Source organism: Eretmochelys imbricata, chromosome 23 (genome assembly GCF_965152235.1).
Source record: "Eretmochelys imbricata isolate rEreImb1 chromosome 23, rEreImb1.hap1, whole genome shotgun sequence".
Taxonomy (NCBI): Eukaryota; Metazoa; Chordata; order Testudines; family Cheloniidae; genus Eretmochelys; species Eretmochelys imbricata.
Genome location: NC_135594.1, coordinates 3793066 through 3809931, shown reverse-complemented (window position 1 = coordinate 3809931; position 16866 = coordinate 3793066). Strand labels below are relative to the sequence as shown.

Sequence of the window (16866 nt, the reverse complement as noted above, 5' to 3'; positions counted from 1 at the left end):
TTTGTTGTTGTTGTTAGTTTGTAGCCCTCATGTCTGCAAAGAAATGCTTGAAAACGTGATTGTGTAATTGACTCAGCGACGCTGCCTGAGTCTGCAGAAAGCCTGAGCCCCTTGTTCTGAGAGGAGTAAACTGCACCTTGCATCTCAATGGGGTGTTGACTCTGTGACCCACTGCTATCGGGGCCTCAGCTAACCCCACCTTAGCAGCTGGGCTCTCGGCACAGCAGGAGGAGAAGTACATAGTAAGTCCAGGCCAGCAAGCAGAGAGACCCCAGATGCTGGGGCAAATTCTAATCAGTGCCTGCTGTTTTCTAACCTTTTTGGCTTTGCACGCTGAGCAGATGTCTCCATCTACTGGACTCTTTCCTTAGGGCCCCTTTGTTTAGAGGATCTTACCATGCCAGACGCTTTCAGCTCAGAGGAAAAGTTTAAACTGCTTCTCCAGCAAGACAGCGTGTTACCGTCTGCTGTTCCAACTGGAAATATCACTGGCACACAGACTGCACATGGGGCTGAGGGCTTATCTGCAAGGGAAAGTTTTTCCACTCTAGGTTTTTCTGCTGTTATTATACCGGTATAACGCTCCCGAAACAGTGTGTCCTCTCTACTTCGGTTAAGCCAAGCTTCGGCGACTTCCCTTGTGAGTCATTGCAGCCACACAGCTCTGCGCTATTCCAAAATAACTGCACAGATCTCCCAGGGTGCAACGTTCTGCCACCAGGCTACTCAGTACATTCTGGGGTTTCTCTCACACAATTCTGTGGGATCCTTACTGGAATTCTGGGACTTGGAGGGGTCAGATTCACAAACTCCCACAATTCCTTTCCTGGTATCCCATACTTCACCTGAGTTCTTCTCCTGGATCCCCCAGGGGAACTTCTGTTATGCTGAAAGGTCTGAAAGGCTTCCATAAAAGGGGGACTTTGATCTACAGACAATCACAGACAATAGTTCAAGCTGATGGGCACATTAACCATGCTTCTTTCAGGATAAATGGAAGGAGCAATTAAGCCCCTTTATGGAGTGAGATAGCCAGAAATTAGAGAAGCCACCGCCCAAAGCAATTGGCTGCATGGCAAAGAAAAGTGGAGCTATTCCATGTGGGCACAGGGGTTTCCCCGAGACTGATTGCAAAAACAAGGGACTGGGCGGGGGGGGGGGGGGTGATAATTGGTTGCAGCTGCATGTGAGCCAGTAGCCGGCAAGAAAGCCGTAGTGAGCATCGTCCAAGAGGGAAGAGAGCTCCTTGGGGCACAGGACAAGCTGGAGAGGCAGGCGTGGAAACTGGGAGTGAGGAAGCTGCCTGCTGTTGTCTGTTCCTTCTGCATTCAAGGAAGCAGGACCATGCGTGGGTCCCTTGTAAATAAACAGGCTTGCAGCACAGAATAGACCTGACTCATATCTTCAGATCCTCCTCCCATGGGAAACAGTCCAGCAAGGCCCCGAATATTGACCCTCCACCCACTCTGGCCAACACTTCTGTACGACATCACAGCTAAAGGAGAGACACAGCAGAAGTGGCGTCTCATGCATCTCTGTGACCTTAGGAAGGGATGCTGCTGGCAAATGGACCCAGGGGACCCCACCCGCGCTCCACCAGTGAATAGCCCCATCCTGAGTGGTCATGGCTCTCCCCTGCCTGGCGTTCTTTACAGCCATGCCAAGCGGGTTTAAAACACTAGCACTGATGCACGTGTAAAGCCGCTGCCCTGCGTCAGCTGTCAGCAGTGGGGATGAGGCAGAAGTCGCCAACGCACACTGGGAGGGAAGGGGTAAAACAGGACCCAACCCGGGCCACCCAGCAGCCCCCCAGAGCCAGACCCATGCAGGGGAGACCCCGCACACACTCTGGGGGGTGCTGGAACTCAGGTGAGTTCTGGGGGCTGCAGAGAGGAGCCGGCCAGAATCTCAGGGACTGGGTAGTGGGCAGTCATGCTCAGCAGTTGGAGCAGGAGCCAGTAGCCAGAAATGGGAACCCAGGGTCAGGACTGGAGTCAGAGCCACAGTCAGGAATCGGAGGGTCAGGACCGGGTGACCTGGGGAAGACCAGGAGCAAATGCTTGGAGCAGCCACTGTACGGCTGAGGCTGGGTTGTAAGATTCCCACCAGGCAGGTGGGGTAGCCAACCAGGTGGCCACTGCCGGCTAGCTGCGCTTGTTAGGTAGCCCGGAGACTGGCTCTGCTGCAGGCCCTGGTTCCTGACACTGAGTCTCCTGGCCGGGATCTCTGCACATCTGAAATTTCGGAGAGTTCCCGGCAGTTTGGATCAGACTCCCTCTGCCCTGTGCTACTTGCCTCACCTCCTTCCTTTCCACCTCTGAGCCTCTCTCCCTTTTCCTTCCCTGTTGCTGATCCCCTCAGAACTCCACCCAACCAAGAAACGATCCTGGCACTAACATGCCGTTTGCTGCCCTCCTGTTGGTCTCTCTGATGGCATGTTCGCCCCCTTCCCCTTTCTGGGTGCGTCTGGTCTATTTGGATCATACAGGGAAAGGACCATCTGCTACCCTGTGCGTACAGAGCCTGGTGCGTGACTGGGGGGGCCCAGCTGCTACTGTAATTCACCCAAGAGCAATAAAAATGTACAGCACCTAGCACAAATTGGGGCCTACTCTATGCGCAGGGCTTCTAGGTGCTACGGTAATACACCTAAGAGCAATGAAAATGCACAGCACCTACCACAACGGGGCCCCGCTATTGGCTGGTCCTTAGGCACTACCGTAACAAACACGATTAATAGGGAATCCGGAGGACCCAACCCGGCAGCCAGGGCTGTAGCAGGCCGTCTGTGGCCACTAGAGGGGGACAGAGCGCCATAGGGAGGGTGCTGCCCATGTGGGTCACCCCGGAAGGTCAATTTGGCCAGCCCGGCCTATGGCTGCAGATGTTATCTGCGTCTGCGAGCAGCACAAGGCTGGAATGCAGCGTGTGGCGGCTGCGGCCGTCGGGCATGGACTGAGCGCCCCAGCTGCTTCTGTGGGAAGCCCCTTGAATGCTCTCTCTCCAGACTGTATTTCCTGCAGAATGAAACCTAAGGGCCCTTTCCTACCCCCAGGCAAACAGCCCCCACTCACCCTGGGACCGGCTCCGCGCGCAAGAGCTCTCAACCGATCTCTGTGGTGACAACAAAGGGGCTAGAAATCTAGACAGGGCGGGAATGTTGCCTTGGCGTGTACACGGGAGCAGCGCCCAGGCCCATCTAGCCCGGTATCCCGTCTCTGACCACACCCAGCCCTCAGATGCAACAGACGAAGAGGCAAGGACCCTGCATGAGCAGACAGGGGATAACTGGACCCCCCCACCCCTATGAAGGGCTCAGTCTTGTCTCTAAAGTCTGGTTTTCAAGCCCTAAAGCAGGAGGTTTAATATCTCGGCCAAGATGTATGTTGTCATGAATTATGGCAATAAGAAAAAGAAAGAAAGTAAAAGGGGTCAGAAAGAAAGAAAGAAAGAAAGAAAGAAAGAAAGAAAGAAAGAAAGAAAGGGGGACAGAGAAAGGGGGGGCTGAGAAAGGGGGGCAGAGAAGACACACAGAGAAAAGGGGGCTGAGAAAGGGGGGACAGAGAAATGGGGGCTGAGCAGACAGAGAAAGGGGGGTTGACAAAGGGGGGACAGAGAAAGGGGGGCTGAGTGGGGGGACAGAGAAAGGGGGGGTTGACAAAGGGTGGACAGAGAAAGGGGGGCTGAGCAGACAGAGAAAGGGGGGCTGACAAAGGGGGGACAGAGAAAGGGGGGCTGAGCAGACGGACAGAGAAAGGGGGGCTGACAAAGGGGGGACAGAGAAAGGGGGCTGACAAAGGGGGGACGGAGAAGGGGGGCTGAGCAGACGGACAGAGAAAGGGGGGCTGACAAAGGGGGGACAGAGAAGGGGGGCTGAGCAGACGGACAGAGAAAGGGGGGCTGACAAAGGGGGGACGGAGAAGGGGGGCTGAGCAGACGGACAGAGAAGGGGGGCTGACAAAGGGGGGACAGAGAAGGGGGGGCTAAAAATACGGGACGAGAAGACAGAGAAGGGGGGGGCCGAGCAGACAGACGGGGCGCAGGCGCAGACCCAGCACGCGCGCGTGCGCGCACATACACTCCCGCTCCCCGCCGAGCCAAGGGCCTCTGCGCTCAGGGCTGCCCCACTTGCCTCTCCCAAGATGGCGGCGGAGGCGGGGAGCGGGGAGGCCCTGGGCGGGGCTTAGCGATGACGCCGAGCCGGCCGGTGTGGAGTCTCTTAAAGCGGCAAGCGCGTGCTGGCAGGTGAGCGGCAGGGAGCTGAGCCGGACCCCACCGCGCGCCAGCCAGGCACCGGGCACGGTGAGCAGGGCTGTGCCCCGCCAGGCGGAAGGGGGCACAACAGGGCAGGGGGCTGTGCCCGGCCAGGCGGAAGGGGGCACAACAGGGCAGGGGGCTGTGCCCGGCCAGGCGGAAGGGGGCACAACGGGGCAGGGGGCTGTGCCCGGCCAGGCGGAAGGGGGCACAACGGGGCAGGGGGCTGTGCCCGGCCAGGCGGAAGGGGGCACAACGGGGCAGGGGGCTGTGCCCAGCCAGGCTATGCCACGACTGACTGTGCGACCGCAGGAGTTAAGATGAGGCAAATTACTGTGCACCCGGATGCCACAATGATGGGTGGACCTTTGAGTTCTCCCAGTGAAATACCCCTTTTGTGCCTCAGTTTCCCTATCTGTAAATCTGCTCATGCTGCCCTCCTCGGTGGGCATCTGCGATGCGAACTGCTCTTTGCCAAGTGCTGCGAGGTCCCCCCCAAGAAAAGGGACTTTAGAAGGGAAAATCCACTCCCCGGCTTGGATGCTCCTTTGGGCCAAAGCTTCCCAGAGCGGGTCGATGATTCGAGCTGCCCATCTTGGGCACTGAGCCCCCAAGGACACCCATTGGAGGGGGTGGCTGCTCAGCGCCCCCTCAAAACCGAGGTAGCCGGAATCAGAGGCCGCTAGAGAAAAGTCTTGAGAGCCAGAGAACGCAAGGCGGGGCAGAAGGGGAGACTTGGTTGGCTTTCACCTGGGCCCAACCCTCCCCTCTGCCAGACAAACAACTCAAGCAGGGCTGGCGCTGGTGGCAAAGTTACAGCACACACCTGAATGTGAAGGACGAGTGGTGGGATCTCTTCCTTCTCTCGCTTCCAAAGTGTCAGTTCCTTGCTCATGGGTCTGAGTCTGGTGGCTGGACTTTCTCTGGGCACCTCTCCTGTGCCCATGCCCTAAGAAATTCTGGCCTTGGTATCCCTTGCCACCCCACACCTTCCCCCACTCTCAGAGCCAGCCAGCTGAGCTCATCTGGGCTGGGATCAGAAGAAGACATGGGGCCTTTCCCCTCCAGAGGCTGTCGGCTCTGACCCAACCCTGGAGCAGAGGACTGGCTGGCTAATGAGGGATGGGGCCTTTCCCCTCTAGAGCGGGCCAGCTTCGATCCCAGCCCTGGACTGACAGCTGTTTCCATGGCTCCTCATGCGATGAATTGGAGGGCTCTCCGTCCAGCTCCGAGAGTCCTGACCCCCTGCTGCGTGGGCACCGCCCGGCCCCTCAACAGCTGTCTCAGTAGAGGAGACAAGCGCTGAAAGGGCTCTGAAGGACAGAGCTTCCCTCTCGCCCAGAGGCAGGATCTAGCATGGGGCACCATTCTTGCCCCTGCTGTGAGACACGGGCTGGGAGTTGGAGGCCCCCGAGGCATCGCACCCAGCAAAGCCACGATGGGAGCAGCACAACTGAGCTGTCGGGAGACTGCCCTCTCGTATGGCTGGGCAGGAGGCATGTCCAGGTGGAGTGGAGATAAGTGCCCGAATTCCTTGCTAGCATAAGGCCGCGTAGCTGCTGGCGTTAATCTGCCCTCCCAGCACTTGTCGTCAGGGAGCCCCAAAGTACTAAACGGATGCTAACAAGTGTGGCCTACCAGCAAGGGGTGAGGGGAAGGAGTACCTGTAATGTACAGAGGGGGAAACTGAGGCAGAAAGAGAGAGAGGTGACATGACTTCCCCAGAGCCACATACTGAATTCAAGGTAAAGCTAGGGGTAGAACCCAGTAGTCCTGACACTGGCCCCTCTTGCTGTTAATACTAAATGCTCTCCCTGTCCAGAAGTGGGAATGGAACCCCGGAGTCCTGTCTCCGAGCCCTGGGCTTCTCCTACCCAGCCATCCTATAGGAGCAGCTTGACTTTTCCTGAAGGCACCCAGCTGTGCTGTGATTTCTCTCCTTTAACATAGGGTGACCAGATCGCAACTGTGGAAAAACGGGGCAGGGGGTGGGGGGTAATAGGCGCCTATATAAGCAAAAGTCCCCAAAAACGGGACTGTCCCTTTAAAAACGGGACATCTGGTCACCCTACTTTAACACCCTTTTTCCTGCTCAGGGCACAGCAAAATCAATGATCCTTGAGTTACGTTTCCTGCAGGGCTCAGACGTTTTGCTAGACCATGTGCGATTCCTAATATCCCTCCCCCGCAGCCTTTCAAAAGGCCCTTTCGTCTGACGTGCTCTCAATTTCCAGCCTGCCTCTCTGAGCCATTATAAGTCCCTTTCCTGTTCTGTGCCTTGGTTTCCCCATCAGGAGAATGGGTTTGATCAAGATTAACTACCCAGCTGTGAGATGGGAAGGGGGCGTTTTGATCCTCTCTGCATGCCCCACCCATAATGAAACATAAAAAGATGTTAAGCCTTTCATTCAGGCTGGCTGGTATTTTCAAATTTCCGAGGCCAGAAGGGATGGCTGTGATCCTCTGGTCTGACCTTGTGTCTAACAAGGCGTGGAAGGATTCGCGTTTTTTATTGGCAAACATCGGTGCAGGTCGATTTCGCCGCACACGCCCAAACCGATGAGAAAATATTTCTTGCACTCACAGCCGAAATGGACAGGGTGGCAAAGAGAGAATGCTGTGTGAGAACGCAGAGTGTTTGGGGCATGTGATGTTAACAGCTGGTGTTTTAATGCACGTAAAGCTTTTAACTTTTTGAATCTCAACCTCTGCTGTCATTAAATAAGTCTTGCCTGCCATAAGAACAGCCACACTGGGTCAGAGCAAGAGTCCATCTAGCCCAGCGTCCTGTCTTCCGACAGTGGCCAACGCCAGGTGCCCCAGAGGGAATGAACAGAACAGGTCATCATCTAGTGATCCATCCCCTGTCGCCCATTCCCGGCTTCTGGCAAACAGAGGCGAGGGATACCGTCCCTGCCCATCCTGGCTAATAGCCACTGATGGACCATCCTCCTGCCCCTCACCCCATTGTCTGATCTCCTCTCCCTGTAATTTCCCACACCTGTGAACATTTAAATTGATAACAATTGAAAAAAGGCTTTAAAATAACCACCAATGTTTTCTGCTGAAATTATACAAGAAATAAAAATGGAATTCTGCCCAGCCTATGGTATAACCCAGGCTGGGATACTTCCCCGAAGCAATTCCTGTTTCAATGAGGGCAGCTCTTTTTGGGAAAAAAGTCCAATTTTAATCTAAAAATTGCTCCCTTGAGTTTTCCCAGGATAAGCTACCTTGCGCCCAGACACATAAGTTTCCCTGGCGCCTCACCCACGTTAATTAATCCCCACTGGAAGCCGCTTAATTCCCATTTGAAACGATGTATCCAGTAATAAGACTGACTGTCAGCTCCTTGGGACAGGTACTGTTGGTCCGTTTGTCCTGTGAATGTACAGTGCCTGGCACCATGGGGACCTGGGCCGTGATGACAAGTGGAAAGATGCTACAAAGGAGTGGGAAACCCGGTCACTGAGCTAACATTGCGATGCCTTGAGTTTTGGGTGCTTGCCAGGCGGTGGGTGTCCCGAGATGCCGAGCTGCTGCTGGAGTGTGTGTGGGAAGGGGGTGCTCAGTGCTTCTGAAAACTGGGTTTGCTCAAAAGCTCAGGTGCTCGGCGTTACCAGCTGCTTAAGGAAAGCGCGGCCTGCTTTGGAGAGCCTCAGCGAGGAAGATGCTTCATGGCTGAGTCACTAGCCTCGGATTCGGAAGCTCTGGTTTCTAGTCCCAACCCGACGCCTTGGGCAAGTTATTTCCTGTGCGCTCCACGATGAGCGCTTGGAGCTGAGACGGCCGCGTGCACTCCAGGTACATCCTGCTCTTGGCAGTGGGCTAGAGAAACGGGACAAGGAAGCAGAGGAAGGGAGGGGGTCAGGCTGGCCTTGGAATCTGTGAATCTATGGAAAGGAGAGAGCCCGCCTACCGCCTAGAATACAAAGAGAGCTAGGAAGTCTGCCCGCTGGGAGGGCTTCTTAAAGGGGCCATGCTTTCCTCTGGTCCTGTATGGTGCCTCAGTTTTCCCATCTGTAAAATGGGGAGAATAATCCCGCTTTTATTTAGCCGTTCCTCGAGGGCTGTCTCTTGTTCTGTGTATATGTACAGCAGGTAGCACGGTGGGACCCTGATTTTGGTTAGAGCCCCAAGCACTGCTGTAATATAATTAATTATTGCCACACCACCACTGTCCCTTTAAACCTTCCTCCCCCGTCCCTCCTGCCCCCCCCCCCCGGCCTCCATCTTCCAGCCTCCAAACCAAGCTTCTCATTGATCCCTTTTACAGGGGGAAAAAACAGTATTTGGAGAATTTTTTACCTGACGGGGTGAAATGCTGGCTCTTCCGTTACTCAGCGGTGGGATTTGGATCAAAAGGAAAACATGGAATATTCCCCTGCAGACGGAGATCAAGCTTGGAAGATTTCGGGGTGACGGGTGAACTTACGAACAAGCTGTTCTGCCAGGGCCCAGGACGCCAAGCCTCATGATTCAATAGAATGCTTCCACCTCTGGAGCGGAGCATGGCAGCTGATGGGTGGTGAAGCCGTGCAAGGCTTTAAGGTGTGATGTGCAGAAGAAACACATGCTCACTGGACCTTCGTAGAGGGGGTGGGGATTTTAAGAAGGCAGAATGGCATTTGGATGCTGGAATCTTTCTCCTTTGGGGAGGAAAGCGGCTTGGAAGATGCTGTGACTCCAAGATTCATTTAACACCCCCTGCCCCCCGCCAGCTTTCCAGCATAGTATTTCGGATTCCTAGTGGACGAACAAGCCAACGTGAGCTCCCAGCGTGACCCCAGGACAAATAGGACTTGGTCCTTAGATATATACACAGGTGAGTAGCGGCTGAGAGCAAGGAAGTGATTTTCACCTGGGTCTCCGGGTTTGCTTGAGAACTATACTGAAACCCCACGTCCAGTTCTGGTGTGTGCATTTCTAAAAGGATGTTGCTGCCTTGTTGAGGGTGAAGAGCCACAAAAGTTATCTGAGGGCTGGAGAAAAGACCTTTTGGAGCGAGAGCCTTAGTCTGCACTACGAAGTTTAACCGGTCAGGCTTGTCTTGTTTCGGCGCGTCTTTGTGTCGAGTCCACACTCAGGCCCGGTCTCTGCTAAGAAATTAGGTCGACTTAACGACGTCGCTCAGCAGTGTGAAAAACTCTGACACTGCTGCTCAACCTGCCCCCCCGCCAAAATCTCAGCGTCTTTTGAATACGCTGATCTTCACGCTAGCCCACCTTTGCAACCAGACAGGTCTGGCTCCACCTAATGCTACAGCTAAACTCGGCCCGGAAAGTCCTAGATTGGACCGTGGAAGCCCAGCTATGGGGTAACTGCATGTTTATTTGGGTCTTGCAAAGGAGATGCAGGAAGCCAGGGTGCCAGGCGAAGGGGCAGGAGCTGTGGCCGACCTACCAAAAGGCAAAGGAGACCGGCAGAAAATCTGGAGCTGCCTCCCACACCTGCGGCTCCCATGCGGAGCTGCGTGCTGTGGATATATTAAAGAGCTCATCAAGGTCCGTCTACACGGCACTGTAAACCTGGATCTGTGGGATCAGGGCTTGTGGACTTGGTGTTTTCCAAGCCCACTTGTGAGCATCCACACTGCGCTGTTCACGGACGTTGGACCCGGGATCTCACGGCCGTTGTAACGCATCTGTACGGCGCTATGCAGCCCTTCTGCCGCGGGGCTGCGGCTCATGTCCGCAGTGCAAAATAAGGGCTTGGATCCACGTCTAAGCAGGAGCTGGGCTCTGACCCCCACCATCCCCAGCAGGGTCCTAGGACATGGGTCCCCGTGTGCTTGCTGATCCAAATCAGACTGATTTGGGTGTGAATGGAATCATAGAATCATAGAATATCAGGGTTGGAATCAACACACAGCTGCAGCCCATGGGCCATCCTCAGGGCCATAAGGCAGTGTATATATTGTATGGATGCAGCCCACATAACACAGAGAGAGCTGTATGTGCAGCCTGCAATGGTAAATGGGTGGAGAACCACTGGTCTAAGACCTTCGGAGGAAGAAGATACCAGGTACTACTGGGATCTTTAATCTAGAGGAGAAAGGCCGAATAAGAAGTTTAAAGCTGGACAAATTCAAACTGGAAACCAGGCCCCGATTTTTTTAACCCTGCATGGGACTAACCAAGGGAACCAGCTCCCCAGGGCAGTGGTGGGTTTTCCTTCTCTTGATGGCTTCAAATCAAGGGATTACCCAGGAGTCAGACTCGCCGATCCGACCTTTAAACTCCAGGAGCTCCTTTGGCACCTGTTGGAGAAGCTGGTTTTTCCCCTGCCACCTCTCAGGCGGAAGGGGGCACAAAGGGGCAGGGGGCTGTGCCCGGCCAGGCGGAAGGGGGCACAACGGGACAGGGGGCTGTGTCCGGCCAGGTTGTGCCACGACTGACTGTGCGACTGCCGGAGTTAGGATGAGGCAAATGACCGTGCGCCTGGATGCCACAATGATGGGTGGACCTTTGAGTGCTCCCAGTGAAATACCCCTTTTGTGCCTCTGTTGCACACGCCCTGACAGAATTCCAGGTGGTGATTAGCCAGGGAGGTAATTAAAACGCACACCCTCTCAGGATTTTGCTGGGGGCGAAGATTGTCTCTTTCGGCTCATCCTGGGCCTCCCGAGATTACCAGCTAATCCAGTGTATTTAGGGGATGCTGGGCACCGTGAGTCACCTGGTCACTTGGGCAGATCCACCCGCCCGGCAGAACAAACAATTGGAATTGGGTTCAGGTTCCAGGCAGTTAAGCAGTAAGCCACGTCCGGAGGTTTTGTTATTGTGTATGGTGCTGCCAGGGCCAGCCCCGCTGGGGATGTGCCTCGCGGACAGGGGAAGGGGGGAAGACCCCGTTTTTGCTCCTCCGCTCTCTCTCGCTGCTGAGACGCTCTGGATCCCTGATCTTGGTTGAAGTCAATGGGCCTGATTCCTGCTCACACTCAGACCCCGCCTCGGCCCTGCGGTGGGGTGGGAACGGGCCCCTCAGCAGCTCCCCAGGCTGGTGTGGAAGGGGTGTAAGGGCCACAGGGGCTGGGGTGGAGCAGGGGCCTGGCCGGAGCACACCGCTGTGTGTGGCTATTCTCTGCCCCCCAGAGCCCATAGGGGGTGGAGCTGGGGCATGGCCGAAGCCGCGCATGGCGGTGATCCTCCATTCATGAAACGAGCGCCCTGCCCCCTTGCCCTCCGCCAGGGAAGGATTCAGAGTCTGGGTCTCGCAGCGGACGTGTGGATGGGCTGGTCTACGCGAGAAAAGTACATCGAGCCAGCTGCGCTCCTCATGGGTGTGAAAAATACACACACACACCCCCCTCCCCCTGAGCTATCTAGTTAAGGCGACCTAACCCCTGGTGTACACAGTGCTAAGAATTCTGGCATCGGCGTCAGCTGTGTCTACACAGCGGGCAGCTGTAGTGTTCCAGGTGTGGATGAGCCCTTCGGGGCAGCTGATGTCTAGATCACAGGGTAGGTGGGGTCTAGGATGTGTGTTGTGATTGATTTATTTTTTTCTGTGTTTTCCCCTTTTGTTTCCCTTTCTGCTGGCTGCCCTTTGAATCTCTGCTCCTTGGGGAATAAACGGATCCTTGCTTTCTCGACAACCAAATCTAAGTGCCGGTGGAGCGGAGCCCTGGTCCAAGGCGGAACGGTGACGGTGGGGGTGTCCTCTGCCTTTAGAGTTGGGAATTTGGTGAGTAAACCAGGGGCTGGGCGATTTAGGGAGGTGCCCGGAGGACTTGGGAGTGGCGGGGGGATGTTGGAGTTTGACGATGATGAACCTGCAAAGGGAGAGCAAGGCCGGAAGGCACCGCTTGTGTGTGCAGACGCTGGTAACTGCCGGGGACTGACCTCAGCTTCCTCCTGCTGACGCCAGAGGGTAGCGACGTGCCTTGCAAGCTTGGGTACCCCCAGGAAGCATCACCCACATCCCTACCCCAACTAACCCCCTGCTGAGGTGGGCACAGCCCTGGTACCCTGCCCACACAGCTGTCAAGCTGGGGTGTTGCTTTAACCCTTTTCTTGCGCCAAATCTATTTTGCTTGCAACAGCTTCCCCCTCTCCCCCCCACTTTTGCTAGCAGCCTGAGATTGCGCATGGCAAATCTGGTCGCCAAACGGGCCAGCTAAGAGCGGCGTGGAAGTCAGGCGAGGCTGGAAGCAGTGTGGCAGGCTCGAACGCCAGCCACCCAGCGCTCTTTGCCAGGGCGGCTAGCCAAGGCTCGGCACGATGATAGCACCGTGCTGCCACCCTCGTTTTACCGCTGGGGAAACCAAGGCAGGGCGCATGGAAGGGACATGCCCAGGGTGTCAGTGGCGGAGCTGAGAATTGGACCTAGGAATCCAGATGATGAGGTTATCGGCTCTAGCTACTAGACCCCACTCCCTTGCCAGGGCTGGGAGTGCTGACACCCCGTCCCACTCACTAGCCGCCCTATTCCCTTCCTACAACCGGGAACACAACCCCCCTCCCCTTCTGGAGTGGAGATTAGAACCCAGGAGTCCTGACTCCCAGCCCCCCTGCTCTAATCACTAGACCCCATGCCCCTCCCAGAGCTGCGGATAGAACCCAGGAGTCCTGGCTCTCAAGCCCTCTGCTCTATCCATTAGGACCCTCTTCCCCCCTGAGAGCTGGGAACGGAACCCAGGAGTCCTGAACGCCCCTCCCCCTGCCCTGCTCTAACTCCTAGCTCCCACTCACTGTCTCTGGAGCACTCCGGTTCCGTGTAGGTTCCCTAGGATCCAAGCCCCTCCAGCCCATACACTCGACGGGACGTCCCTTATGCAGCGCTCCTCTTATTTGCCCCCCCTCCATGTGCCACTGCCCCACAGATCCCGCGCCATGGGCGGCCGGGCCGAGCCCCTGAGCCCCCTGACCCGCTGGTACATCTACGCCATCCACGGGTACTTCTGCGAGGTGATGTTCACGGCCACCTGGGCCTTCGTGGCCGAGCGGGACTGGAAGTTCCCGGGCGTCACCAGCGTCTGGGCCCTGTTCATCTACGGCACGTCCAGCCTGGTGCTGGAGCAGATGTACCTGCTGCTGCGGGACCGCTGCCCCCTGCTGAGCCGCTGCCTGTGTTACACCCTCTGGATCTACCTGTGGGAGTTCGCCACCGGCTACCTCCTGCGCCGGTTCGATGCCTGCCCCTGGGACTACAGCCATTTCCGCTACCACCTCATGGGGCTGGTGACGCTGGAGTACGCCCTCTTCTGGTTCCTGGGCTCCCTGGTGCTGGAGAAGCTGGTCATCGGGAACACCCTGCGGCTGCGGCTGGAGGAGCCCAGCCCCCCGGCCGCCCACGTCGCACCCCGCAAGGACGCCTGAGCGCAACGCGGGCTGGGGCCGGCCGCCCCTCCCCGGACCATCCTGCTGCAGCTCCCGGAGCTGCCTGACGCGAGAGCCGGGGCGGGGGGGGCGGCCCGGCGGGGTGGGGTGAAGCTCTGATCGTCCCGTCCTCGCTCGCTTCCCGCCCCCGAGACCCTCCCGCTGCCCGGACCACTCCTGCTGCGTGGAACCCACCTGGCATTCTGTCCCTCCCCAAGTGCCAATGCCGGGAGATTCCCCGAGTCCACCAGGATGGACCCTGGGCCCAGTTCTCAGCCCCACACGCCCCCAACCCTGTGCTTGGTGGCAGAATGGGGCGCAGGTGGCTTTTAGCCCCCGTTGGTGCTCTACCCGCCCATACTGGGCCGGGGTCAGCTATGTTTCTCCGCGGCCGGTCTATGCACCAGCACCGGTCCCTGAGATCCGCCTGCCGCAGTTTAGGAGGGCAGCAAACCGGTCCTGGGTATCAAAAGGGTTGAGAAACACTGGGATAGAGCAACCTTGGGGCTGCTCTGAATGGGTCTCTGCGCTCCAGCCACGCCCCTGATCCCCCCAGACATGGTGGAGGGTTGTGCTCCACACCAGGTGGGAAGACCCTCTTTAGGGGTTGGAAATCTCAGGGGCGGGGGGCTCTGTTCCCCCCAGGGCTGCATAAAGGACTCTTTGCATAATTAATCTTTGCCCCCCTGGGGGTGGGGCAGCTGCTCTTCTCAGGTGTCGCTGCTGGAAGCTGGGGGTCCCCTTTTGCTGCTAGCTTTTTCTCATGATCGTGGCTCTGACAGGGGCCAGAGCCGCCCCCCAACTCAGGGATCGGCCACAGTTCTGTTCACTCAGGTGCTGGGGATACAGCGTGTCATTAAAAAGTTCTTTTGTTTCTCTATCATTGCCGAGTGACCAATCCGTGATTAACGCGCTTCCTCAATCTTCTCCTTCCCCTGGCCCCCACCCTGAAAACCAATTCCTCCGCCCCCCCACCATACACCAGCATCAGGCCCCGGGACAGAGCGCACAGACAGGGTACGGAGCTCCCAAACAGGATCTGCAACAGATCGGCAGGGTAAACCGGTGGTGGCAGCTAGGTTCAGCTCCCACCCACCCAGTCACGGGAGGAATTTGGGGCTGGGAAGAGCTGGGTGGATAAGAGAGACAAATGACACCCTTTGAAGGCAGCCCAAGTTGGCAGGGAGGTGGGAAGCCAGCTAAGGGGAGCAGGGATGGGCCCCGATCGGTTAGTTCCATTATGGTGGCAGCTGGGGGCCCGAGGGAGAACGGCCCTCCATTGTGCCAGGCGCTGCACAGACCCTGACCGAGATCAGGGCCCCGTCGTGCTGGGCGCTGCACAGACCCCACCAAGATCAGGTTAGATGGGCCTGTTGGTCTGACGCAGAGCAGGGGGAATGGGACACGGGGCTAGATGGGCCCATTGGGCTGACGCAGAGCAGGGGGAACAGGACGCCGGGCTAGATGGGCCCGTTGGGCTGAAGCAGAGCAGGGGGGACGGGACGCCGGGCTAGATGGGCCCGTTGGGCTGACGCAGAGCAGGGGGGATGGGACGCCGGGCTAGATGGGCCCGTTGGGCTGAAGCAGAGCAGGGGGGACGGGACGCCGGGCTAGATGGGCCCGTTGGGCTGACGCAGAGCAGGGGGCACGGGACGCCGGGCTAGATGGGCCCGTTGGGCTGACGCAGAGCAGGGGGGATGGGACGCTGGGCTAGATGGGCCTGTTGGGCTGACGCAGAGCAGGGGGGACGGGACGCCGGGCTAGATGGGCCCGTTGGGCTGACGCAGAGCAGGGGAGACGGGATGCTGGGCTAGATGGGCCTGTTATTCTGATCCTCCTCCTCCAATCCCACGGCCAGGAGCGGGGAGCAGGTTTTTGGAGCATTTTTCGTGCCTGTCTGGGGCTCCCAGGTGCTGCCGTAACACACCTAATAAACATGAACTATTCTTTCCTCTTTTACCTAATGATTCGGTTTCACAATGTGTTTATCCGATGAGGCGACCTGGCAGTTCAGCTGTGGCAAACAGGATGTGACAGCTTGCAGGTATCTGTCCCTGTACCCAGCCCTGGTATCTGAAAGCAACGTGAGTCACGGCGGCTGTGATCGTACATCCCCTTTAATGATACTTTACCCTTTCCGCGAGCCTGTGCCCTGAAGATCCCAAAGCCCTGTAACCCCGACAGCTCGTCCTGGGACGTTAGGTCAGAATTATTGACCCCATCCTACAGGTGGGGAGACTGAGGCACAGGGAGATTCAGGCCGTTGCTGAGCCAGGAATGGAACCCAGGAGTCCTGATTTCCCAGCCCCCTGCTGTCACCAGTGGATGCCCAGCTGAGCTTGTCCATGAAAGCTCCCCCGCAGCTGTGTGGAGAACAGGGCTCTCCGCCATGCCCCCCTCCATAGACCCGATCTCTCCCCACACCCCATTCAGAGACCAGGCAGCTCAGCCCCCTCCCCAGTGCAATGTGGTGTCTCCAGATCTGGACCGGGGCTCTCTGCTGAGACAGGACGAGGCTCCCCAAACACAGGTGCTCCATGCACACACCTTTGCAGCGAGTTGGAGCACACCACCCGGCTTCGCAGGGACCAAAACAGCGGCCCTGGCATAAGGGGAGCAACCTGCTTTTAGGGCACAGGGGACTCCCACTCCGGCAGAGCCAGATAATGACAGCCTGTGCAGGGACAGAAGCCCAGCAACCGGCTGTGGAGCTAAATGCGTGAGCAGCGTGGCCTACTGGGTGGAGCGCTGGCCAGGGTTCTAGTCCCAGTTTGCTCAGGCAAGGCTCCCTGCCTCAGTTTCCCCATCTGTAAAACAGGATTAATGGCACTCCTCTGTAAAGAGCTTTGAGATCTAGCAGCGATAAAAGCTAGAGAGGATTATCATGATCAGCAGGGAGGGTAAGCTGCAATAGGGACAGCGCTATGCTCTGTCGGGTGCAGGGGGTGGGAATCATTGCATTTAAGACAAGAAGGGACCATTACAACATCTAATCGGCCTCCTTTATAGAGTGGGACCTTTCAGTTCCCCCCACTTTCCCCTGTCAGGGGCCCAATAACTGGGGTTTGACTCAAGCGTCTCTTCCCGAAACGCACCCAGAATTGATTTGCCTCTCGGATTGTGCGTGTGTGTCTGTTTTTCTGTGTGTGTCTCTCTCTCTGTGTCATGTTTGTGTTTGTGTATGCATATTTGTGTGTGTGTCTCTGTGTGTCCTTGTGTTTGTGTTGTGTGTGTGTGTGTGTCTCTCTCTCTCTCTCTTTGTGTCCTTGTGTTTCTGTTTGTAAGGGTCTGT

General features: G+C 57.0%; 1 protein-coding gene across 1 annotated transcript; it reads left to right on the top strand.

Moving 5' to 3' along the window:
- Positions 1-4189: 4189 nt before the first annotated feature.
- On the top strand, positions 4190-13574 carry LOC144279270 (transmembrane protein 229B-like). Its single transcript, XM_077840760.1, has 2 exons — positions 4190-4245; positions 13079-13574. The coding sequence occupies exons 1-2, from the start codon at positions 4190-4192 to the stop codon at positions 13572-13574; spliced, it is 552 nt and encodes a 183-aa protein (XP_077696886.1).
- Positions 13575-16866: the final 3292 nt, after the last annotated feature.